Source organism: Melospiza melodia, chromosome 18, assembly GCF_035770615.1.
Source record: "Melospiza melodia melodia isolate bMelMel2 chromosome 18, bMelMel2.pri, whole genome shotgun sequence".
Classification (NCBI taxonomy): domain Eukaryota; kingdom Metazoa; phylum Chordata; class Aves; order Passeriformes; family Passerellidae; genus Melospiza; species Melospiza melodia.
Window position 1 is genome coordinate 7,800,077 of NC_086211.1, and position 27,524 is coordinate 7,827,600.

At 37.0% G+C, this 27,524-nt stretch overlaps 1 protein-coding gene across 1 annotated transcript in view; it reads right to left on the reverse strand.

Annotated features, from left to right (window-relative positions):
• IQCK (IQ motif containing K) overlaps positions 1 to 27,524 on the reverse strand; it is a 34,982-nt gene that overhangs the window by 3,170 nt on the left and 4,288 nt on the right. Inside the window, exons 5-8 of the mRNA XM_063171919.1 lie at positions 23,859 to 23,911; positions 23,668 to 23,745; positions 15,342 to 15,426; positions 9,358 to 9,469 (exon numbers count right to left, since the gene is read on the reverse strand). Coding sequence (XP_063027989.1) covers positions 9,358 to 9,469; positions 15,342 to 15,426; positions 23,668 to 23,745; positions 23,859 to 23,911 — 328 coding nt within the window. The remainder of the gene's footprint in view (positions 1 to 9,357; positions 9,470 to 15,341; positions 15,427 to 23,667; positions 23,746 to 23,858; positions 23,912 to 27,524) is intronic.

The window sequence follows — 27,524 nt, forward strand, 5'->3', positions numbered from 1 at the left end:
CATATACTTGCTTCCTATGCAGACAGAAAAGTAAGATGTCCTCAGGATTCAGATAAGCTGGAAACATGGGGAAAGAAGCTCCCTGGCTACATTTTTTTGCTAGAAATTTCCATTGGAGAAATGTATTTTTCAGGTTGTGACACCTCAAACTGAACTAGCTCACTTAAAATATTCTGAAATGCCTAAGGAAGATGTTTAGAACAACTTGCACCACCTGATAATATTTCAGACAACACAATGGACAGTGTAAATGTCAACATCAACAACCTGGCTTACAACTGCACCATTCCTTATGCTGTATTTTAGCCATTTCAGTCCTACAGGTCCTGTCATTCTTTTAACAGAGTGAGAAACCTCTCAGAAAATTTATTTCAGTTTCCAGTGCACTTTTGAAAGTGTGAAAATCTGAGCCTGAGCAGCCCTGTTCCCATTCCATCCCTGCAGTCACTGTGAGCAGTTCTACAGGGCCAGCTCCCCACACTGTGGCAGTGCCAGCTCTGGTTCTGCTGCAGTGGAAAAACCTTTCCCTGTGCTCTGGGAGAGTTCCTGAGCTGGGGAAAGGCACAGGGACAGAAGTGGGCAGAACAAAGTGCCCCAGGATGCCATTTACACAGCAGGGCTTGCAACTCTGCACTGCTGCCAGTCCCAGGGCAATGCCAAGAAAGCTGTTCTCACAGAAAGCTGGATGCAGGAAAATTACAGGCACTTCAATCCCAAGATGTTTGTGTGACTGAATGTATGAAATTTATCTGCAGAGAATGCCTAATTTAAGGAGGCACAATATTAGAATTAAATAACACAAGCATGCTCAGTGGCAGCATGGTCAGTACTTTGAATGCTTTTAGAACATCAGCTCCTGTTTGAAGTCCTGAGGCACAGAGGAACTGAGGCCCTTAAGTGCTGTAACAGTGAAGTTAAGAAACAATGAAATCTCACATCTCACTTCTGGTACTGCTATTTCTACCTGAATAGGTCATATGGTTTCTCCTATCAGAACAGTTCAATTTTTTAGCACTATGTTTTAATCTCCTTACTGTATTTCTCAGACTTTTTACTCCTTACTCTTATTTTTTCAGAGTGAGAAAACCTGATTAAACTATGCTTTAGTCACATGGACATTCTAAATCACAGGACACTACAGCCACCACTGCAACAATGAGCACCAGTGGGTGATAAATTTCTCTGGAGGTGAGCTGGGGGTGTTCTTGAGGAGCACAACTGTTTCTGCTATTTCTGACCTGCTACTCCTACTACAATAAAGTCATCTTCTACTTGTTCTGCCATGCTCCTTGGGAATGCAGCTCATTTGACAGAGTTTATCATGTCTGTGCTGCAATGCTGAGGCACAGATGATGGCTAAAGGAAGCACTGGAATCTATCTGAGAAGGGAAAATTCAAAAATCTTCAAAACTTGGAGCTTTTTTCCTATTTATTTAAGCAAAAAGTTCAAACATCCTTATCATCTCATTTGGATGGCAGACATCATTTTCCTTCATCTTAATGTACAGGACTGATGTTTTGGTTTGACACTTGGTTGTTTCAGCATAACAGTGAATAAACTATGACCTACTTTGTGCACTGCTGGATAACACAACTGGCTTGTGACAGTAGCTTAGGAAAGGTTTATGCTCCCACACTCTATAAAGAGTACATTTCTTCTTCATAGAACTCTAAGAACTACATTTAGTAATTTAAACAGTTGAAAACAGTAATGAAAAATACTACAGACTCAGACTATAAGAAGATGAAAATCCATTAAAGAAAATCTATTGGAATAACTTATTAGCAGGGGCTTAGAGTAAAATATATATATAGAAAGGAGTTTCACCCTAGCCTCCCAATGAAATGCCAAAGAAGCCTGAACATGAAATTGGAGCCACCAGCAATCTTGCTGAAATAAGACCTGACTTTTAAAGAGAAAGTTTTTTTATAAAGTGTTTATAATTTTAGCCTCTTACTATTGGAAGTCTGCCTGTTTACAATTATTAGTGAAACCTTTCACTCCAGGAAATATTCAGTCGCTAGTGATAGGGAAATAATCTACAGAATACAGATATATTAACCAAACAAATGTTAAAATGGAAATTATTCCTACCCATAGACACTCCTGTAAGTCATGAATCTGAAATGGAACTGTTAGAGGATCACTCAGAGGAAGAGGCTTCTGCAAAATGGATTTTAAAAGTGGCAGGACAAACCTAATTCTCCAAATTAGGAGCAGAGTTTGTCAAATGACAAACTTGCTTTCATGAATGTAGAGGACAAAAAGTTTCAGGGCACTTTTTAATTTACTTAGGATCAGATTAACAAAGCAAGAGCTGACATACAGGGGACTTCCAAACACCAACATTCAGAGATGGGAAATAAGAGCTGGAAGATCTCTAGCAGAATTTGTTTGTGCAAAGCACCATTGCTTTCTTCATATTTTGACAGGAAGACTCAGAATTCATTAGAATACATTTGAATGGCATTTTTACAATTCAAGTGTACAAAAAGAAGAGAAATATGGGGAGGTACAAGTTTTGGAGCAAGTGAACAACAGCCATGAACACCTGAGTTAGGAGAGAAAAAACTACAGAGCATTAGATGTACTGGAGACTATTATTTAAAAGTATCCAAGTGCCCTCCACATCATCAATGACCTGAGATTTATGAAGAGACAGCCACAGAAACACAACAGTTGATGGAACACAACCCTGGACTGAGAAGAAAATCAAGAATGAAGGTAACCATTGCAGTGCATTGGCTGCAACCAGTGCATTTCCAGAGTATCTGATTAATGCAGTTTTTTTTCAATGTAAATACTCAAGAAAGAAAAAGAGAATGATGAAAATACAAAGAGCTGACCAGAAATAGAAACGATCCCAGAGTGGCAGGTCCTCAGCTAAAAGCATTTGGGGATTTACAAGCAGAAACCAACATGGGCAGAATCCCAGAACTCCAGATTTGCTGGGCAGCTGCATGAAAACTGCATTTATCCCCATTAGCCCCTCTTATTTCTGACATGATTCCAGCTTGCAAAATGTGATAGGTTCTGTGAAGTTACCAAATTTAAACTCTTGTGCAGACTAAACCAAAGCATCAGGTAAGAAAGCAGACTGGTGCCACAGGGAGGGCTCCAGGGGAGTCAGGACAAGCAGCTCCTGGGCTCTGCAATGTGCCAGACAATTTCTGTACCCCCTGAGTCCCATTCCAGCACTCCACTACAGCTCATGCTCTTTCTATCCCTGCTCCACTTCCCCTCTTCTTTTTTGAACCAAGAGTCTCAAATCTTGTTTTGCTGCAGGACTATTTGGAGGCTTTATTTTTCAGCCTTTTCTCCGGGCTTCTGGAGAAAAGCTCCACATCCCATACTTATAAATAGAAATTTGGGGTTTGCTTATCTAAATGGTTTACAAAACCACCAGCAGCATTTTCAATAAAAATGCTGCAATGTTTTTCACTTTTAAGGTTAAAAGAAGAGAAAAGAAGAAGATTGCAGAACCCATGAAGAATTTCTCCTCTCTTTAAAAAAAAAAAAAAAAAACCAGAAAAAAACCAAAAAATATGTTTATATAATTCCAGAAAAATCACTAAATTGCAATTTTCCTTTTTTTCCACTACAAATGATTATTAACAAGTGCAGAGTGATGAGTGAAAATACAGCTTTGGTACTGGAGGATTAGTTCAGACTTGTGCTCACAGGCCCACTGCTGTGCCTGTGTGAGCACAGTTAGAAGACCACGTGCTGCAGTTTATCTAAATGATCATCTTTCCTTTTGATTTTTTCAAACATTCCCAACGTAGTTTCAGAAATTAAATGTTACTGTAGTCTTTATAAATTTTCAAAGATGTCTGAGTCCAGGGTGTGGACTAATAAATTGGATTCTGTACCATGAGTCTTATGACTTTTATCACTACATTCTCAGCTGTTAGTGCCAAGATTAAACTTTCAGAAACATCTCAAGCATTTTGAATTAAGCTTGATGAAAACCACCAGCACATACTCTGCCTTCAGTACTGCTTTGTTCTTTGATTTTCTTTTTTCTCTTTAAAAAGAAAAGAAAATTTAAGGTCTTCTTCTGTGTAAGTTAAATTTTATACATGTGCTTTTAAAGCAAAAGCAATCATATATATGCCCCCATTTAAAACCATTTTGACTGCAGCACTTTTGCTTTCAGACAGAAAAAAACAAATACCTCTAAATACAGTCATGTTTAAAAAAAATGGAGAGTGAAATTATTTTAAGTGCAGTGTCCTAGTGACAGCAAGCAGCCTTCCACTTTTAACCTGTTTATAAAGCTTACTTTGAAACCATATTAGAAAAAATACATTTAACATATAAGATTCAATATATATGTGTCTATGTATATAAATCTGTTATATAGTATAACAGATTAAAAATGTAAAACCATAGACTATGAGGAGGTCATCTCTTACAAGAACTCCATTATGAGATTAATTAAAGAATTACAGCTGCAGTAAAAGGAGGGCAGATGAAATTAGAAACAAATTATTTTGTTTAAAATCTTCCTCAATTATTTCAACCACCCTTGGTGAAAGTGGCAAGGGAAAAAAGAAACTCTCACATAAAACTGATTAATTCCTTACATTTTACAGGGCTGAATTCTCCTAAATAAACCACAGAGATGCAGTCTTTAAGAAATCCATTACCTATTCAGAGTATGCCTTTTCCTAATCCAACCTGCAGTAATTTTAAATATTATCTTAAGCCTAGTGTAAGATTTCCCATTTATAAATACATCCTCTTTTCAATATTTTCTTTGGGAAACAAATCAGTTTTACAAACATGCAGGTGGCTGTAACTTCATAAGGATGTTTATGGAATGAATTTAAAGAAATTTCATAGTGTAGCCAATTTTTTTTCTGGGTTCTGAAATTAATTCTGCTTTGATGTGATATGATTGCATACAGGAATCCTTCAAAAGAATGCAGACTGGATTTCTCCTGTTCAGTTTAACTTTACTTTAACTAAGCTTTTGAATCCCTCCTCGTGGTTCAGGTGGAGCCATCACAGCTGCAGCAGGAGTGAGTGACTGCATTTCTTTGCTTCTTGACACTGTGCATCTGTTCCTGCTCTAGCACCAGAAATATGCAGCCTGTTCTCCCTTGTATCTCATTCATATTTGCAAGGATTTTCCAGACCACCTCCATTTTGAGTTCTTCAGAATATTGCTGGATGCATCTTCCCAAGGGAGAAGATTATTGCCATGAAAGAAGTATTTTTTAAATCTCTCCAGATAGGTAAGTAATAACTCCTACTGCCAAAGGAAAAATAGAGCTTGAAAATTGAATAGAATGTAAAAGAATATTCCCTCCTGTATCTGGAAATCACTCCCCTCACCTGCTGAGAAGATTACTTTCTGTCTTATTTTGATTTAAGTACATTTTCCACACACTGTGCCCTCTCTTACATAAGTGCCTTGCAAAGCCCAGGCTATGGTTGATTTATAAGACCTGCCAGCTAATGGGGTCACAATTGGTATTGCCATAAACCCAGGAATTTTTTCCTTTACTGTTTTCCCTAAGAATACTGATTTTTAAAAGTAAAATTTCACAAATTTTGTACAGGTAAGAACAAGGAAAAAATCCCTTGGGAGATAACATAGCTGAAAGTAATATTTGTGTAACAGCAGCAATGGCCTTTCCAACAGCAGAGTGGCAACCACTGCAATAGAGTGTCAGCAGTGTTTGCTCACATAAGTGATGAAGATTTTGGTGTTTTCATTAAAAAGTTTAAATATTTTTGAAATTCCTTTCATTGTAGGACAGACACTTTCATTCCCAGTGCTGTCCCATCAGTACTAAATCTGCACAAAAGGGTGCTCAGAACCACAACATGCTATTCACTCACATTCTCTGGAGGTTGAGTTTTAATTAACTGTATTTTCTGTAGAAAGCAAACAAGTTTTTAATTCTGTAAAAAATTATGGAACAAATTTATCCCATCAGCTGTGCTATATTAGAGAAAATTCCTTCTCCCTTCAAGTCTAAAGGTGTGAGTCACTAAACTGAGTCTTTAGTGTTCTACTTATCTCTACATTTTCGGTCTGAAATTGTTCAGAGTAAGGACTGTCATACCTTAAATATAGATCATTTTGTGGAATGTAATTTTACACAGCAGTGGAGCAGTATAGCAAATAAAATGTCAGCCAAGAATATTCTGGCTTTATGATCCTGGATACATGCTGAAACACACTCTTTTTTTTTGCACTCAAAAAGAAATTTTGCCAGAATATGCATTAGAAGAGGTGAACAGTCCTGCAAGGTGCTATTAATGCATAAAGTAATTTTCATGCAGTTTCACACTTTCTATCCTGGAGCACTTTGTGAAATTAATAATAAAGAGTATAAAAGATGGACTGAGGGAAGCCTAAAGAAGTTCACAGGAGCAAAAACAGGGAAGTATCTTCTTCCTATCTTCTTTTAAGTATCACATACAAACACATTTTCATAAAATCATGGTTTTACCTAGAACAGACCCTTGCAATAAGGTTTCATTGTGCTGAAATCCCAACAAAGCAGACTCTGCCTGTTAGCTCACATTAACTGAGTCTTTGGCTGATATTTCCATGGAAGGTATGCTGATCTTTCTAGTAGTGTCAATAGAATCACATTACTGCTTGAGTCATCATTTTCTAAGAGCTATTTGGCAGCTCACCATCCATCCCCTACAGTTAGATTCATCCCTGTTTACAGATCTAATAAACAGAGTTAGCTATATCCAAATTAAAGAGATCCTTCATTATTTTTTCTAATATGGTTAATTTAATAATAAAATGCTATATCTACTTTAAAATGCAACTTTTTCTTTTTTGACCATGAATCTTAATGCCTTATTTGTGATATCTGAGGTTTTAGTAACAATAAATGCTTTGTCTGCTTGATACAAATTGTTCAGTGGTTTAATTAAAGAGGATTAATTGAATTAACCAAATTAATGAATTCAGTTAAACCAAATGCTTAGAAAGACAAGGTTAAAAAGTAGTTGTGTTCTGCTATTCATTATTGTGTGAGTGTTCACAATCCACTCCAGCACAAAGTCAGCTGGTTTGGATGGTGAAAGCAGTTAAACTAACCTTGCTGACTTTACACTGAAATAGGGTTTAATGACACTAATAAACAGCAGGGTAATGAGAGCAGAAAAAAGAGCAGCTGGAGCACTAACAAAATGAATTATGGCATCACAGCTGAGATTGATAATGAAAACCCCTGGACAGTAACTTCTCCAACCAGTACAGCTGTTTCCAAATAGCCATCTGCCTGGGCCCCAAGGCTATTTGATGTGGGGATACTCTTAAATGAACTCAGGAGAGCTCAGTCAAGAAATTACAGAAACATTGTGATAATACTGAAAGCTGATGTGGTATTAGCAATATAAACTTATACTGGTTGAAGAAAAAAAAATTGAAAAGTGGTAATTTTGCAACTTTCTTTGATGTGATGAAACAGCTGTGTGTCCTAGAGTCCTAAAATAAATGATTTGATGACAGGAAAGCTCTGTGAGAGTGACTAAAAGGATATTTGTTTTTCCTTTTGAAACAATTGGCAAAGGAAGTCTTATCACTACATAAGTCTCCAAAACAACTTAAGTATAGTTTATAGAAAGATTACATTTCTTCAGACAGAGGAGATTTTTAATCAATTCAACTGTCAAATGACACAGTCCACCCTTAGCCCCTATTTTTCTTCATTGCAGCATTCTGAGAATGGTTGACTTTGTCCTCAGAAAATGAACTTGAAATTTTTCCCTTTAAGATTTTACATGCATGAAGACTGCAAACTATGACCGTGTAATCATCTCATATTCATCCTTTGCCACACTGGTGTGTTGTGAATATATAGGTTTGTCTCTTAGAAGTGAGAAACATGAATATCTAACTTTTACTGGTATTATGGACAATGGAATGTGAGAAAAACATGCCTTGATGAGATGATAAAAATATTAAGAAATTGAAAACAGAGTCCAAACCACAAATATTAACTTGCAATCACTTAAAAGGCATTAGCAAGCCTGCAAGGTCAACCTCTATCATTATCTCCAGAAATGCAATTTTCCAACAATTAACACTGACAGAATTAACCATGTATTACAAAGAGAAAAATTCATCTTTTATGTTTTAAATTTATAATGAGAATAATTTTATGATAGGAAATTTGAATTCACTGTTTTCAGATACTTAAAGCCAGATATATCTGTGGTTTCTTTTAAAAAGAAAAGATGCCTACATTTTTTTACCAAGTCAACTCAAAATAAACTGTAGTAGAGAGGCTATGAAATCCCACTTGAAGAAAACTGGTTGCTCTGCCAAAATTTTCTTTCTATGTCAGTCAAGTCTGCTAGAAGACAATGCCTCACTGATTTTGTCTTTTCATCATTTTTGTGGACTGTTACATTATTTAATCTTCTATGTTTAAGCTACTAAAACCAAGAATTCTACTTCCCTTACTGCATATGAACACCCCATATATACAAACAAATATAAACACAGTTTTGCCTTGTTATGATGTATGATTTTGTTCCTCACAATTAATTATTTTCATTAAAATATCCTATAAAAGAGCCTATAAAATATCCCTCAGGCAATTTCAAGGATTGGTAAATAAAACCTCCTGTTTCATAGATTAAAACTGTAATATAAATATAAATAAATGTTTGGAGAATCTACAGAGCCTTTGTAACAAACTCCTGTCACCAAAAATTATCACTCTCCTGTAGTTCAGGGCAAAGATGATGATGATTATTTGTGTGCTTAAGGGAATGGTAACTTGGCCCTGTCAGTAAAGCCTTGTCCACAAACAGGACAAAAAAAAATAATACATTTCAGTGCCAGAAGCAATCTGGCTTTATTTCTCTTGACAGTTTTTTTGGTTGTTTGAGTTTGTTTTCTATTTTTTCATTTTAGAACTGTACAGACCAAATTCTGCTGTAAATAACTACAGGAAAATGCCAATAGAATATTTACCAGATAAAAATCCCACAGTCCAGAAAAATTATACTACAACCCATCTGGTAACAATCAGCTTTACATGATGAGTAGCTGGTAGGTGTCTAATCCTGCCCTAGAAAATACTGTGCCAGCAAATTGTCATGGTTTTCCAAAAGCATTGCATTTAAGCCCTATATTGTATTTTTCATTGCCACTTTCAGCTGCACAGGCAACTCAAGTAGAGTAAGTATTGACTGTAAAGAAACAGCCAAGCATTTCCACCAGACATTACCTTCTCTCTCGGGATTTGTGTTCTACTGTGTGGCCTATTTTTTAGTACAACTCAGAGTATAAAAATTCAACACAATGTAAATAACAAACCAACCAACCAACCAACCAAAAAAATCCCACAATTTAATTCACTTACCTTTGGCTTCCTGTTTAGCCCAGAATTTTCTCACCACATCATGAATGTACCTCTCCTCTCTCAGCTTCTTTTGCCACTTACGGAGCTCTTGTATTTCACTGTCACAACGAACCTGGGAAAGGGGAATCAGAAAAGAAAACTAAAATTATATACCTTTGTGTTTTCCAGGATGAGGATACAAATTTTTTCACAAGGCTATGGCAGGGAAAATATGTGACAGCCATCCTCTCTGCCGGGCCTGAGGTAAAGGCAAAATCCCAGAGGTTTACAGTTTTCAGCTTATACAGAAATAAAATCCACATAATTGACAAATCCAATTGAAAACATAAATATGTCTATTAGGGGATCACTTTGATTACCAAGGACTCCTGGGAATGAGATTGCAGTGAGATGCTAATTCTCTGAGTTAATTAAAATTTAAAGCCTTATGCTGAAGGGTATTAGTGCCTTTAGAAAAGCAGAACACTATAAAACCAACGCACTGACCAAAATAATAGAGCAGAAGAGGAGCATGAAGGGTCATGCAGAAGAAAATTTATTCCATCAACCTGATTCACACCTGCCATCAGCTGCAGATAGGCTGACTGGCAATCCCACCCACACAATTTTCACAAACAGGAGAGCCATTAATCTGTTATTTAAAGTAATTGGCCTGCATTACATGGTACCTATTCTTTGTCAGTCAGTCACCCTGTGAAAGGCATAATTCTGCTTCCACACAAGAAAAAATAAAACAAAGGCCTTGACTTCATTTAGATGTAAGCTGAATTTTTCTAGAATTGTTTCTGTACTGGTGTAGTTCCCACTAACATAGAAGTGAACTAGCTCTGCATCAACAGCTTTTACCACTTCCACTTGTTGTAAGCAGGATTTGATTAATTAGCAGAGTGTTGCCTGTGGTTGGCATTCACACAATTGCTGCCTCCAGTGCACGAGATCCTGTCCAGAACAGCAGTGGAAAGGGACAGGCCAGCATTACCTTGGACACTGAGGATTATTTTCTTAGTCATACTCAAATTGCAAGAGAATTATTTTTAAAATGCATTTTTGGGGTTTGGAGTTTTTTTCCTAAATGTTAGATATAAAAATGCAATTCTGTTTCAGGACTACATTCAGAGAAGCTGAGGCTGCCCCATCCCTGGCAGTGTCCAAGGCCAGGCTGGATGGGGCTCTGAGCATCTGCTCTGGGGTCTGGGGAGGGTGTCCCTGCCCATGGCACAGGGATGATCCATGATGATGGAACTGGATCATCCTTAAGGTTCCTTCCAACCCAAACCATTCCATGATTCTAAAGTTCAATGTCCCAGTAATCCAGTCTGAAGTGGAGCAACATGGTAGAAACAAGCAGCAATAAGTTCAGTTTCTCCTGGACACAGTTTTGCTTGCAGGAAGATAATGACTTAGTTCCCTAGAAAATTTCTAAATAGAATTTTACACATTGTATTCTTACAGGATATGGTGAAGAGTTTGCTCTGTGACCTGAACTCTGTGATATGCTCTTCTCCATTACACTCTGCTTTTCTCCCACTTTACTGACACATAGAGAGCAAAAGAGCACAACTTAGTTTTCCACTAGTTATAGAAAACCCCAAACATTAAAGAAAATAGTTTAAATTATTTATCAAAAGTATTCTTTCCTCCCAGGATTTCTCCTCTGTGCTGCAGCTCAGAATGCAATAAAGAGTAGCTGAACTCCCATAGCACTTTTCAATCCACTTAGGAGAAGATAACTTGCTGTGTTTCACACAGTGCACTGGCAGGGCAGAAATACAACACAAGGTTACTCAGTCAATAAAAACAGACAAGACTTTTGCTCAGTGACTCGAGATCAGATACACCTTAGAGCTCCAATAATATTCCATTATACTAATATAGTTCTGTTTTATCTTCTATAAAAGTTACAGGGGCTTCTTACAAGGTTTCTATGAATTTTTACGAAATTAAAGAAATTACAGCTACTAGTGACATCAGCTATACAAAAAAAAAAAAAAAGATAATGTTCTATTAAATCCATCAAATACTATTTTCAAACATAAAATATAATCCAAACACAGGATAATTTCTTTAGGCTTGCAAGAGACATTTTTTCTTTTATGCTGCCATGTATGCTTTTATAAGCCAAGTAATTCCTAAATAATAAATGGAGTTTGTCTGCACAGGAAAGGGTTAAGGAAATGCTTATGTGGCACAAGGACAGAAGTGCAAGAGGCAGGGAGATGGAGAAATTACTACCTGTATATCTAAACAGAAAATTTCTGAAAACATGATGTGTCCATTTACAACCTCAGCTGTGTAAGACCTGTATTTTGGCCCGTGACAGGGCCACAGCTGTCTCTGTATCTTGAAAATAAAGACAATAATTCTTAACAGTTAAAAGATAAAAGGCAAGTATAGTAGCTTCTGTATAGTCTCCCTAAGCAAATAAAACAGTGGCAGTGCAGTGAAATACCCAGGGAAATGCAGAGTTCTGAGATAAAGGCAGAGTCAGATACTCAAATACTCCAAAGTCAGCATTAAATCCAAGCAGCAAAATGAGCTTCCAGAACAAAGTGTCTTTTTAGAAAGTGACCAGAAAAGGAAAAAATAACACAGATATGCCACCCACAGTAAAACAGGTGACAGGAATGTTACAAAATACCCTAACAAGTTCCAAATATGCTTAATAGATTATAGTTCAGCATAGTTATAATGCAGTTTAGCCTACTGAAAATGCTTTAGAAAGTTCTTCTGCTTTGAAACCAGAATACAATGCTAGCATGATGAAAAAGCCATGACTTAGCAGCAAAATCTCCAGGCAAATAAAGAGAGAGTCAAGAATCTTCTCCAAACAACTGACATGTGTCTCCTGCAGCCCAGCCCTGGAGGAGTCTTAGCTTTGAAGGGAGAGTTCACTCCTACACTTGCTGGAAATAACAGAGAATATTTGTGTGACCTTCTGGGTTTAAGCCTTTGCTGGTAGCCACAGCTTGCTGGAAAGCAAGATAAACTGTGATATAAACTTTATATAAACGTATATAAACTGAAATGGTTTTTATTTTATATTGTGATAGCAGAAGCACAACTGCACCTTGTGAGATACAAAGCAAAAATGGAGCATTTTTATCTTCAGCTTTTGCTCAAAGGATGTGTATAAAATAGCACTGAATATTTACATGATGCTGTCCAATTTCAACTCTAAGATATTACAAGATTTAGTTCAAACCCCCATGCTTTCAGTGCTAGGTGAGAACATGTAGCACAGCAGATAAGGATAACACTAAAGGTTCACTCACAGACATCAGAGGAAATTCTATTAATGAAAAATTTCTGTTAGTCTGGCATAGTTATGCAAATTTTAAAGATTAAAAAGAGCTCATTAAAAAAAAAGGCACTGAGCAAAGATTCTGCAGCAGAGGGGTGAAGGAATAGATAATATTTTGCTGGAAAAGTGCCTGGAAAATTGACACCAAGCTGAATATTGCCTTGGCCTCTGACAGATGAATGGAACCTCAATAAAAAACGATGGTGGGAAGTGAAAAGGAAGAATTCTGATGACAGAGCTGTCTCAGGTCTTACTTGAGTGCTCCTCCTGGCCCTCAAGGAGCCCTCTCAAGATGATGTCCTCCTTTCTGTGATCTCCTCAGAGAACTCAGCAGCTCTATTTTCCACTGATATTTGTTCTGTAATTCAGTTCTCGATTAAACTTGAAATAATTGTCAGAGTGCCCATCAATGTCTTTGTATGAAACATTGTAGCAAGGACTTGGTTGATGGCAGCCATTAATTAATTATTACTACAACAATTAAACAAGTGTTTTTCTGAAATGTGCTGCAGAGAAGGATGAATTTACTCTTTTGATCATGCTTTATTTATCAGAGTTTTCAAGATTCTGTAGCTTTTTTCCTCCTTTACACAGAAAACCTTTATTGCCTGATCAATTTTTGCATTTTTTGCCATGTGTTTTTGATATTGGCATGCTCAGACAGCTGGAGGTAGCAGGAGCAAGTGAAGTATCAAGAGAAGACTGATGCTCAGTCAGTTATATAACTAGATAAACTCTACTGCCTGAATCAATATGGTCAAGAAAATACCTCAAAAAATGGTCTGAGTCCATAGAAGATGAGTCTGAGAAGACCAAGAATGAGGTACCTGTCTCTCCATCACACTGTCATGGTATCTGTGTGCTCATGTTTAATTACCACAGAGTCATTTTTTATTTCAAAAGCAGTATTTCAAAATTCTAAATCCTCTTAATTATAGAACAAGGTTTAATGAAAAACTTTAGCAAACAGTTTAAAATTTTGACACAAAAATATCTTTAGAATGCAAAAAGGCATTATTTGTTAGTATTCAGTTATTATCAGCTATTAACATTAATCAGTGTTAGCTGACTGAGCTATTTATTTTAAAAGCAAATAATTTGAATTCTTTGGCAATTTTTCATAATATACTTATCATTAATGTGATGAAATCCCATTTAAGCTTAGTGTTCTCTTAATCTGCAAGCCCAAGAATAACACACTGCCCTATGCAGTAATTTGGTACTAATGATTTTTATTTTATATTCTGATTGCAATTTTTAATTTTTAAAACCCCATGTTCTTTCACCTCAAATAAGGTAAAACATTAATAGCTAATTTTATAGCCTGAATTATTTTTTATGTCTCCTGCCTTTTATAGCTAGAATTTCTCTCTCATTTCTGGGAATTAGTTTAGAATGATAAATACCAGTGTGAAAATCCTGAAGTTCATCTGTGCAAGGAAGGATTGTGCCCTTCAGAAGCTTTCAGAGCAGCAGAAGATATCTGAGCCACCTTGCAGTGTTCAGCAAACAGAACTGTTATTGGAAAATGGCTGCCCCCACTGTAAGGATGCCTGCAGGGATACTGTCACTGCTAATTAATGTTTGTGTCAATGCTGTCTCTGTTTAAAAAAAGAAAAATAATGGGAAACAAACAAGCAGAAAGAGTCACAAAAATCCATCAGTCAAGAAGAACATTTCAAGGTATTTCATTGTCTTTGGCTGCACAGCACATTATGGGAGCTTCTTATATATTCATGCTTGTTAAAAATAGTAGAGAACTTAACAGGGAGTGTTTTGAACTGATTGTTATTTAAAGAACACCTGACATCCAGAGATGTCTCACTGTCCATCACAACAAAATTGCTGCTATATCTGGAGGCTACTTAGAAGCTTAAGTTTTGATAAAGGAAGTCAAAGACATTCCTTCATCACCAAAGTCACCTGAATTTCAAGTCCATTTCTTCCTGAAGTGTGAAGGTATTAGAGATTTAAAAAAATACATTTGACAGAATTTTTTTCAGGATTTTCAAAATAATTTATTTAGTATCCTAGGGTTAGCATGGCTGTTACCCCCCAAAATAATAGCACTGGACAATTTTCTTTGTATTTATTTTATGCACCTTGCTTTTCCCTCTTAAACTGGAATGGCACTAGTGCTGTGTTACTATTGAGCCTTACAACATCTGCTTGTCATTTTGTTTCCCTTTTCCTTGAAAAAGAGCCTTCATGCCTCTCATAAATCTCCTGTCTCATTCTTGGTCTCAATTTCTTGTCCTTCCTCTCTGGATGCTTTTATTTCTCAACAGACCTCCCCAGTCCTCCTCATGCATCTCCACACTCACTCACACATCTCTGCATGAAGCAAAATAACACTCCATCCTTGAGAACTACCCAAAGCAACTTGGGCAACAACAGTTAAAGAAAGAAAATTGTTCAGGATGAATTGTACTTTGGAAAATTGAATTTCTGTGGATTTTTCTGTTGTTGAGGAAAACAGTGAGATTACATCAGCATAAATGCCTGTGAAAAAATTGAAGTCACTAGGCATAAGGCAGAGCAACATCCAAAGCCAATGAACCGTAGGGGTCTCAGCAGCTATTTATAGTATCCCCTACTTAAAATTTATGTAAGGATTTTCCCTGGGGCCTTCACAGTCCTACAGTTTTCAACATCAAGCACAATAATTACAGATTCCTCTTACCCGATAACCTCTCCAGAAGGACTGGATTAGAATGCTTGCTTCTTCTTTTGATAGAAGCAGAGATAGAGGAACTGGTGGTCTAGGACTTAAAAAAAAATAAATTTAACAGACAGCCTATAAATGTAAAACACTTTCTTCCCTAACAGTATATTTTATCAAAAAGAGAAATGTTGTTCAGGAGCCTGAAAGACACAAATTCTTATTTCTCTGAAAACAAAATGCACAAAGAATGTCTCCTTTACAAATGTATTATTATACACACTACAAGAATTCCTTCTTAAAACAAGAATGTACAAATGGCACATCAAGCACAGTCATTTTTCTTACTCTTCTACATGTGCTTCAAACTGCCCCTATTATGGTAAGGTTTGGGGTGGCAGTGGGAGGTGGGCAAGGGAAGCACTCTGCCATTTGTAAAGCAGGGAAGGTTTTACACTGTGTGTGTGCAACAATGAACAGACTTATATGTAAATGTTTATTACATGAAATATACAGAATATAAACATATCTTAGCACATTCATTTACATTATGGTGTCACTTTAAATTAAAACAGGCTGAAAAATAATGATTATCATATCTGTATAGCATGAACCTATATTTAGAAATGTCTAAACAAGTTCTTAAAGTGCTGAAATTTTACTTTTGATACCATGTGCACTTTCTTTTGCTGATAAAAGAATGTAATACATTTGTGAACTCAATCATTTTCAGCCCAATATATGGTAGCTTGAAAGCACATTTGGTGATTCTGTTGCTACCAATTTTAATGGGAACAAGCTAGTAATTAAATTCAGCCATCACTAGCAAAACCTCAAATGACTATATCAAACCTTGCTTCCCAAAAGCCATTTTCTATGGGTGTTGATTTATTTCTCAGATACAATGATAACAAAAAATATCAAAAAACCCATTCATTGGAAAGGACAAAACAAAATTTATTTCTATACTGTCTTTTATGAGAAATGTAATTTGCAGCCAAAGAACTCGAGTGTAATAGCACTGCAACTCATGAAAATACCAGTTCTTAAGAGAAGCCTTGGCACAGCATTGGAATGGCTGCCAAGAGCCACTCTCCCTGCATGGGGAACAGACTGAACACAGCCTTGACTTGGAAGAGCACAACATGATGGATTTGGATGCAGCACCCACCTACAGACACACAGAGCCCAGGCAGGAACATGATCTATAGTATTTACATTATAAAGACACTGCAAAGCCCATCAATAACAAGCCATTTATTTATGCAGCCTTACATTTTCTGGCTAAAATGCTGCAATATCTTTTGGAAATTTATTTATGGCATATTACAGGCCAAGCTAGGAGGCTTGACAGCTTACATTTTCCTTTCACTTAATTTCATTCATATTAGTCTCTGCCCTAGTAAGCTTCCTATGCTCTCTGACATCTTTCTCTTAGGGCTTGTCTTCACTGCAGGAGCATTTCAACTTGGAGCACAGCCTCAGCTCTTATCTAATGCTACACTGACTCCACTGGCTCAGCCTGTGTACTCAGCTAAATTGGTCTCATCATCATGTCAGCTGGGTTTTGGCCTACATTTATTTTAATGTGAACTAAAACCTTGGTCTGTTTGGAAAAAGTCAAAAAAAGGCAAAAATAAAAAGCAGTCTCTCCATTGAGCTAAACTGCCTTAGCCCTGTGAACATTAATTAGCATTTCTCCTGCTCAGGGGAAATCAGAAGTGCTGGACGAGCAAGGCTTCCTGAGATAACAGCTTCTTATAATCAGACTTAAAAATCTGAAGCTGGACTGGGCTGGTTTCCCTGATAGGCTTTCATCCTCTGTTCTATTTTAGATCTTTTTGAAAACCAAAACTTAGGGAAAATCACAGGAAGACCTACATATTTTACAGCAGTTATATCAAAGCACTGAACTTTCTCTAGGAATCAGTACATCTCCAAAGAACAACTTGAGATTTCTCCTAGCCTGCAAGGTCAACTCTAGCATTTCTTTGCTTTCATTTTCAAATTATAAAAATGTCTAGCTTATAAGCCAACACTAAAACAGAGAAAGCAATATAAAAAAATCAAGCAAGAACAGGATTTCCTTTTTAGTAAGACAGTCACTGGCAGATATCAATCCTTTCAATGGCACAGCTTTAAAGACCAGATGTCATGCCAGGTCCAGTTTGGTCTAAGGGAATAAATGGAGAATATACACAATTGTCTGCAGGTCAAATAAAAATAGAATGTGAGCAGAGGCAATCACCCCTCAGCAGTCAAGGAGGGGAAGAGGAGTCTGTCATTTGTGGCAGAAGGCAGCTGGATGCCTGCAAGATGCAAACTGACAGTACAATGTACACTGGCTGCATTCTGCTTATTTAGTCCTTGATTATGCATGCTCTTAAAAACCCACATATGAATCAGTGATATCTATTTAGATATACATATATTGCTTAACATAAGTTGCACCTGTAAAAGAGCATTAAAAAAAGATTTTCCTTAAGTACTTTATTTTACCAGATCTGCATAAAGCAGACACTGACCAAAGTTAAATTCCAGAAACATGTTTCTTGCATTCTCAGCAATCTTGTACAGATCTTGATTCTGAGATATTCTCTACTCATATGACATTAGGAAAGGGGAATTTCACACCCAGAAGATACAAAACAGATTTGCATTAAATAAATGTAGGAGGCATTGAAAAAAGTTCCTAATGAAGACATGTATCTGATTTCCCCATGGACAGAAAAGGGGGTTCTCAAAGAATTCTGAAAAGGGAGGAAAAGAGTCCTTCCATTTTCTTGTCTCCAAAACAGACAAAATTTCTTATTCCTCATAACAGAATCTAGAAACACTGCAGCAACAGCTGCCTTCCTTAGGTCTTTCTTCTTACATGCCTATCCAAATCCCCAAAAGTGTGCAATAATGAAAATGTATTGTTTTGAATCAAAATAAATGTCTCAAAAATCTCTTCTTATAAATACTAAGGTCATTTACGCAAAAAGCAGAAAAGTGATGGTTCATAAGCAATCAGACACTTAAATACTGATTCATCTGACCTGGTATTTAAAATAAATTACATCTATTGATCAAATATTACAAAAGCACTGTATGAGACTCTCAGATTTCCAGGGAAATATTCCCATAGACACTTGACAAAAATACCCTGGAACATTTTCACAGGTTAAACAGAGTGTGAACTGAGACCTTTCTTTGTAACATTTTCAGTATTAATACAACTCTTCCATAGTCAGAAATAAATTCCTAATCACTTGTCTTCTTTTGCAACAATCTAAATGCACAAGAATAAGATTATTAGTATTTGAGGAAAAAAATCCTTACAATATACAAGAAAACATTTTAGTGCATTATATGGAGAGTAGAGTTTTGAAGGATTGTAAATGTGGGAATAACCAAATCTAAACTTCTTAAAAAAGGAACTGCAACCAAGTAGACATCTTAAAGTGTGACTCCTGCTCGTTGCAGGAGTCTGAACTCTTTGTCCAAATAAAAGCCCCTTTATACTGTCAATAGTGAATTGAATTTAAAAATGTTATAAATACATTTGAGAGTGTTGTCAAAGTGACCATAGTGATAATATGCATTCAAGTGTTAAACACATACCAACTATTTATATACTTGCTTATCTATTTATAATGAAGAAAAGGCAAGACAGTGTGGAGCTAACATGAGCAAGTTGTTATGTGGGGAGGCAGAGTCATGTAACCAACAGGAGACTGAGGCAGAACAGGTGATTTGTAACCAGAATGTCACAGGAATTAGAGGAAGCACAGCAAGAAATCTTTGTAATGGGAATATGCCAAAAAATAGCAGAGCAAGAATCTTTTGTCTTCAGTTCTGTCTGAAGATTTCAGTGGATTTCTTTCCTCAGCAGGCTCTCCTTGGGAGGACATGGCCACTTTAGTGCTCCAGCTCAGCTCTCCTGTGCTTGCATACTTGCCACATATTTTGGAAGTCACAAAGCATTGCCTCAGCTTTCTCTCTCACAGGACCAATATTTATGCAGTCTGTGAGAGTGTCTGTGGGCCTGGACTGAAGAAAACCAAACATGGACCTGTTCCAAAGGCCACTCATGTCAATGGGAAAATTCCCATCTATGTTTGTGTACTTTAGGTCAGACTTTGTATGCTGAAAACATGAAAAAACTCCCCTTAGTGCTCCAACAGCAGCATGAGGAAGATGTCACAAAGCACTTATAAGTTCTCAGTTTTCTCATTGCCATTTTGACAACCTTTACATAAATAAAAGCATTTTTAATGCAGCAGATATTACAGCCATAACACCTTCAACCCCATAAAGCACCACTACAAAATATAAATATTTTACACATTAAATTTCTGCAGTCTTTCAACACACAGTTTTTAGTAAAAAGTCTCTCCTTTGTTACCCTGAATTCTGCCACATTACTCGAGTGGCAATTTTTACTTGGAAACACACAGAATAACAGAATAACATCCACAGAGATGTATTTGTTGGATTTCCTGTTATTACAATAAAATGTTACTTAAAGCTGAAATTATTAAAGAAAATTAAAGAAGAACATATAAGGCAAATTAAAGAAGAACATATAAAGCAAGCATACTCCAAACATGGCTGGATTAGACACAAAGCAATGAAATACAGCAGTGTGCAGAAAGCACAGCCTGTAGAAACTGGGCATATTATGGAAAGAAAAAAAATCAGTCACCCATGCAAAATTACCCCTATTGGCCATCTGAGAGCTGACAATGAAGTCAACTGTAAAGGCAGCTGAGACCAGCAGACTTCACCCAATTAAAATATCTGGGTGAGGGAGGAAAAATAATCAATGTATATATATGTGTATACAGATATTTGGGAAAAAGCCACTATTCCAAATTTAGTCATGGTTTATATCTCAGCTGCCCACTTCAGTAAAGCCATGATAAAGTTATTTTCTCTGTGTCTGTACACTTGTTTTGGTACACACAGACAGATTAAACAAGGAAATGTGTCCTGCTGAACTGAGTGGCAAGTAAATATCTCTAATAAAAAAGAAGAAAATGTAGTTAAAAAAATATCTCGTGAATTATTTTTTTTCTGGACTTCAAAAGTCAGGAAATGCTTGTTCCTAAGATAGGTGCATATACCATACACCACTCTCTCTCATTGGATGTGAGGTCCAGGGTTATGTTGAACAATGCTATCATATTATTAAATTTACATGACAGGTTTTTATGTCAATGTTTTTCAGAGCAGGGGAACAATGTTTTATTGGTTTATTCATATTTCTTTCACTAAAATGCTAAAGAAGGCTGGGAAATGATGCTGCCATGTTACTCAGACTATCTATGCCAGAAAAGTAAAATTTCAGAGGGATCAGAGCATAATCAGAGCTCACTGACTTTCCCTGGCCCTGATTCAGTACACAGAGCTTGGTTACTTGCAACTGAGCTCCAGTGCTGCTCAACCAGAAACACACTGCAAAATGCTGACAAAAGGCAACTGTGGGGCTCATTAGCATATTTATAGGATTACAAAACATTCCCAGCTCTAATTCTGTTTCTTCACCTGGTTCTATCAGCCTCAAAAGGAGGAGCAGGGCACATCAGTTTGTGTCCCAGCCAGTGCCCACCAAACATGGGCTGATTCTGTGCTCAAACTCCACTTTGCTGCCCTCTGAAAGGTGCAGCTGTCCTTTGAGGCAACAGAAATGTCTGCCTTGTGATATGAAGATTACCAGTCAGCACTGATGCTGCTCCTTCTACTGCTTTTGAAATCTGCTTGGGGAATTGAAGGTTCCCAAGGGATGGAATATTTTGTCAGCACTCCTGGTAATATGCAGAACTCAGTGCCTATACTAAGATGTCACAGCAATTATTACACTAAAGCTGGAAACAAATTCAAATTTTACAAGCTCCTTCACCTACAAAAACTAGGTTTTGAAGGTACAAGGTTTGCATTTAAAATTCTGAAAACTGATGCAGCATTTAGGTCTCCTTATTAGGGAAAAGTAGGCTGCAAGATCTCATTTAGAAATGCATTGCACAGAAAATGAAGCTCATAAGACTGTGGCTTTGACTATTCTTAAAAAAAAATTAAATTGAGCTTCAAAGAAGAAACTGGAGGCATTGGAGGAGAGCCAAAAAAGTCATACTCAAGTATGGAATATATTTTAAAAAGCTGAATCCCGGATAGAACAAAAACAATAGTCCTCTGGGGGTTTTGTGTTTTGGTGGTTTTTTTAAGCTTTAAGACTGCTTGGCACTGATAAACCCATCTAAACAGTTGGGATGAGGATGCTTCCCATCAAAATTTGAGCAGCACTTTTTAGTATATTGTCTCTTATATATTCTTAATCCTGTTAAAAAAAATTAAAACTCCTTTAAAAATAGAAATGGAAATGACAATAAAAAGCATAGAATCAATTACATTTTAAGTGTGATAGCTGGAAGGATATAATAATAAACTATTTATGACATATCCAGGACATAATAATAAATTCTCTTTTTTTATTCTTATTTAATATTGCAGCCTTTCACTTTGCTCCAATAATGTTTACTTAAGAAGCAGCATTTTTTAACTCTGGATAAGAGTTAATTTTAGGATAAGATCACTAAAAGTAGTTATTTAATAATAATTTTAATAATTATTATTTTAAGAGCCTAGTTGTTTAGAGGATTTAAGATGAAGTGTATCAACTTAAGTGGGACTCTGACACTCCAGTGTCCTTGTGGAGCTGTCACTCTGTTATTTAGGAGCACCACCACTAACAGAAGCTGTGAGTCATCCAGGCTGTGATTCCACAGTGTATTTCTCTGTTGGCAAAGCTGACTTAAGCAGTTCCTGCCACCACCTCTCTATCTTAGCAGCTCATTTGTTCTATTCACCTTGCCCTGAGCCCTTCATTTTAATCCCTTGTTTGTGCCAATACACAGGTTTGCCACTCCCCAAGGTGAAGCAGACTGGAGAAATGATCTGTTTTCAATAGCTGCACAAACCCTCCTGGCACATTTAGGCAGAGAGATTCCTAACTCAGGGTAGGGCCCTGATCAGAATAACCAAGCACCCTACCAAACAGACAAGGTGGTATTAGGGTGCCTACAAGCAGGCTGGGGTGAGAACAGGAGAGAGCAGGGAATCTTTTGTTAAGCTTTACCTCCAAGAGAAATGTCTGAGAACTGTGATCTTAAAGATTTTATCTTTGGTACAAACATCCATCCTCACAAACCTGCAGCACCAAAACGGCCAAACTGGCCAAGGGCTCTACTGTGTGCTGAAGAAAGGGTTACAACAACAAGGCTGCAGCTCCTGCTCACTTCACAAAGCACCAAACCACAGCCTCAAATGGGCATCCTGTTGGCAAGGACTGTGTTTGACAGAATGAGGCAGATGCGTCCCTGCAGAGGCAGGTTTGAACAGCAAGTTGATGGCTGAAGGCACCAGAGCTGAGATGAATGGGTCACTCTCCAAAGGGGTCTTGTACTCAGAAATGTCCTACCCAGCTCTGACCACCTCTCAGGAAATCAAAATTAACCCATTTGACACAATTGCCAGCTTATCCACAAAGACCTGTGATAAGGAGCTTTCCACTTGCTCCATTGATGTCTCAAGGTTCCAAGTGTCACACGTCAAGAATTCAAAAAGTTCCATTTCCTCTTACATCATGTAACAAAGTAAATGTATCTACAAAGATATTAATCACTATATTTTCACCAATTACCAATCCAGATTCCAGTTAAGTTTTCAAATTGAAAACTTAATTTAAAATCTGACCTCTGTTAGTTTCTTATTTCCTCACTGTGGACTGATCCTTTGTTTTTCTCACACAGCAGCTGCCTTTTAAAGTAAATGCAGTCTCAAGGACTGTAGCATTTCTCTCATAACTATTGTGCTGTTTGGTTCTAAGAAAATAACAAGGAATATATGATTGAGGCTGCCAAAAACAAGTGCTCATTTCTCCAAGTCATGAATGTCTGCAGAAATGCATCCTGATGCCAAGGACTGTTACAGGTATTTCGAAAGCAGCTGCTTACAGTTAGAGAAGAATTTCTTGACTACACGCTCAAAGATTTCCATAGGAGAAAGCAGCACTGAAAAAATTCCTTTACTCCTTACTACAAAGATGTTCATAACACTACCAGACTATTCAAATGTCCTTCATTCTACAGTTAAAATGTTTAGGAATTTGAAATTAAGTTATCTGTGAACAATTCTGGTACAAAATACCTTGTAAGTAATACACTGGCCAGTTAGAAACTATCACAGAGTTCTTTGTTGCACACAGCAAAGGGCACAACTGCAACATATTGAGGCTCTATTACTTCCTTGGGATAGCAAAAGAATAAAAGGAAAAAAAATTATTCTGAGTACTGCAATAACTTACTGGTCCTTTAGCCAGTCCTTAACAAAAGGAATGGAAAACAATTCTGTGAATGACTCATCTTTCCTCTTTGGATTATTGCTAAAGAAAAAGGAAAACAACTCATATTAATTTAAATTTCAGCTATTCAATTTGCAAATTAGTGCCTTGGAATCACTGAACATACTTAGTAGCAAGAAACATGAATAACTTACTTGTATAACCACTCAGTTAGGAAATCAGTGGGAATAAATTTGGTTCTTTTTTCCTAAAGACAGAAGACAGTTTCAAATTATTTATTATTTTTGGATTGGTCATATGTTTAAGATAAATTGACTGCTTTTATTAAATAAAATATAGAGTACTTTACTCTGTCTACTCTTTATTGCTACTGCCAACAGTCAGTGGTGCAGCCAAAATTTTAGAAATTTTGTGGAATGATTTAAAGACAAACTATGAGTGAGAAAATTCTACATATATTATTGTGATATTTACTGCAGTCTATCTAGAACAAAGTCCTCTGAATGGTGCCCTAAGTGGCAATGTCATTGTGAAGAAATTAACAGAACTCATTCAAACATGAAAATATGTTGTAAATTCCTTGCCATTTTGTTTAAAGTTCTATTATCACACTCAAAATACTTCATTTCTTCCACAGCACAGAGGGAACATTGATTGGATATTGGCTCCTCCTGCATGGAACCAGCCTGAAGATGCTGTGAATACACACAGCAGAGTATTGTGTGCCTGCTCTGACCAAATCATCTGCTGGGTGGTCCAGGAAGGAAGGCAAAACCAAAGGAAGGCTTTTGTCTGTCCACAGCCACAGAAACCATGGCCATTACAGAGAACCAGGTAAAAAGTTCAAAACCTGGAGCTTCACAGCAAAACTGTTGTGCCCTTTGCTCCCAGTTCTCAATCTTAACCAACAAAGAGAATTTTACAAAATGTTTTGCAGCAGGTTGTCCTTGGGGACTTGTGCAGCCAGTACCACAGCCAGCCATTCAGAGCCTGAATTTTGATAAAGCCAGAATGGATCAGGAAATCCTTTTTTTTTTAAGCATTTCCTCTGACATTCCATCTTGACAGATTGAATGCATAACTGATACAGGTGCTCATTCTGCTTATCACAAACCACAGTAACCATAATGTGGAGAATAGAACATGGAGTTCTGTGGAATAACAGAAGAGCTTGATCAGCATCTTTCAGAACCCCTGTGACATGAGATGTGCTCTGGATGCACAAAGTCACAGTGAACCCTAGAAAACACTGAGCCCTGCAGCCCCAGGGCACCAAGTGCTTCATCACAACAGCAGCCACTGAGCTAAAAAAGCAGGCTGAGCTCCCATCCCAACACTTGCCCTGTCAAACAGGAGATTCAGCTCTAATAATTGTTTCTTAGGAAAAAATTCACACGGGTCAAAAGCTTTTGTGAAACTGCTTAATGTCACAAAAGAGGCTGAAGTCTTGATTAAAATGTAAGAGGTTAAGATACTACCACTTGCTAAGGAAAATACAATAAACATAAAAATTGAAAAATTACTTCATTCTATGCATTATCCTCAGACGTAAACAGAGAGGCAGAAAAAATGTTCTACATAGTGTAATTCTTTCAGTTCATGGTGTATGTCATAATCTGGGGGTCAGGCACAGGTGAAGTGGAAGAGGAACATGGTGTGAGGTGCTGAGTGCCAGGGAAGAGCACAGGGCAGTCACGCAGCTGGGGATGACAAGTGTGAAGTTTAGTGCTGGGCTGCAGGGCAGTCCTACAGGATACCCAGGAAAGCTTTTCATTTTCTAAGACAATCTTATCCTTGGTAGAAATACAGTCTGACTCCAACAGAAGAAAGAAAAAGAAAAAAAAAATAGAGAGCTTAAAAAAAAAAAAAAGAAAGCAGAAGAACAGAAGATGAAATCATCATAAACCAATTATTAATCCTGAGCCATACATGCCTTTATGATCTGTTTTGTGACAACCAAAGCTTTGGGGCTCAGGCAGGGCTCCATTAAGTGCTTGGCTGGGAAGAAACAGCTCCTCATGCAGTTTTCACACTTATGCTGATACCAAATGCTGTTCCAAGAAGCCCAACACCTAAACTTTAAGAGACCAATACCTTCACTGCAGAGCTTTCTATGAGTCACTTCAAATGTTAAAAATGGACAAATCCTGACTTGCACAGAGTCTGTAAGCAGAGTCTGATTGTGACTGTACAGCTATTCTCAATCACAGGATGAAAATGGGTCCCCTTACTTAGGGAATTGTTTCAGAGAATAAATTCTACACTTTGACAACAAAATTTGATTTAATCTAGCAGTTGTAATTTAATCTGTTTTAAGTAAATTGCTTTTCCTTTGCAATGGGAAAAAATGATCAGAACAGGGTTCTCAAAACAGCCAAAGGAATCAAATTCATCTTGTTTTATCCTTCTTAGCAGAGAGGAATTCAATCAAGCTGAATATTTTTTATTTTATTTTCTTTTCCAGGAAACAGTTTATTTTGCTAGTGAATTAAATCATTAGTTGCACAGCAGTCAACATTATAAAGGGAAAAAATTACATAAATTGACCTGCCTTTGACACATTCCCCCTATGCTGCATGAATCAGGATAAAAAACAGGAAATATCTGTACAATGTGCATTGTTAACCTGCAGATGTGTTTATAAACTGTTTATATTCAGAATTCATTTTCCATTTTCCAGTTTAAATATGATGTGCTTGGTAATAATCATGAAAATATACTGGTGATCAGAAGATGGCAAAGTCATTAGGAAACCTTCTTCCATTCCCTTTCCCTGATCTATCATAATTTTAAATATATTCCATTACAGAGCCTGATACAGCTTCCTCCTTCTGTGATAGCTAACTAGAAAGAAAAGTCAGAGTTATTCTAATAAAAACATTTACACATTGTTCAGTTTAATGCTGAAAAATGAATGCATTAGTTGGTTCTCATGAAAGAAAATATTTAAGAAAATAGTCTTTCCCCTGCAGGCATTTGACAGCAGATTGGGTAAAACACAGGAGAACTTATGGTAGGAAAAAAAAAATCAGTGAGGGAATACACTGGGCAACCTAATAGGTTTCTTTCATCTCTAATTTAAAAATGAAGCTTCTGCAGACTGCTCTCATATTTATGTCAATTTGAAGACTGCACATATATCTAGCAGCTGGTGTTTTTTCTAGGCTTTAGCTTTTCAGATTTTTTGTGTGCATCACATAATGCAAGAGAGCCTATTTTAAATTAAATGTATAAATTGTTATGTTTCTTTATCACCTTTCAAAAAAGATTTTTCCTACACAAATCCCTGCCTCCAGCATAACCATTTCCCTTTCCTGACTTCCCCATGTGATTGTACAATTCTCCCTCTCCAGACATCAGTGCACCTTCTCTGGTCTCTCCCTTGAATTCCCCTGTTGGCCCCAGAATCTGATTTCCTTAACACAATTTCAATTGCTCAAAAGCTTTCCTATTTAACTTTTCCTGCTCTTCTCATTCATCTTAATTTCCATGCAAAACATGAAAACCTTTAGTCCCTCTCATCAAAATCCCACTCTTCATTGCCTCTCACCATTCCCTCTCTCTTCTCCTGGGCTCATTCCTCCCTTCCTTCCAGTGCTTCTTCCATTTATCTTCCACTGGTTTATTCTGTACCACTGCCCTTTACAGGCCTTAGTGACTCATGTCTAGCCAGAATTCAAACCCAGTATTCTCTTCTCATCCTTCATGATTTCACTTAGCTTCATCACAATTAATCTTCTTCATGTCCTGTTGTCTCATGAATTCCATGAATCTTTTCAATCTTTGTTGTCCTCTTATTTTTGGAAGCTGTATTCCAATGTGTTTATCACAAGATCCTTCCTCCCTGTTCCTACTTTGGG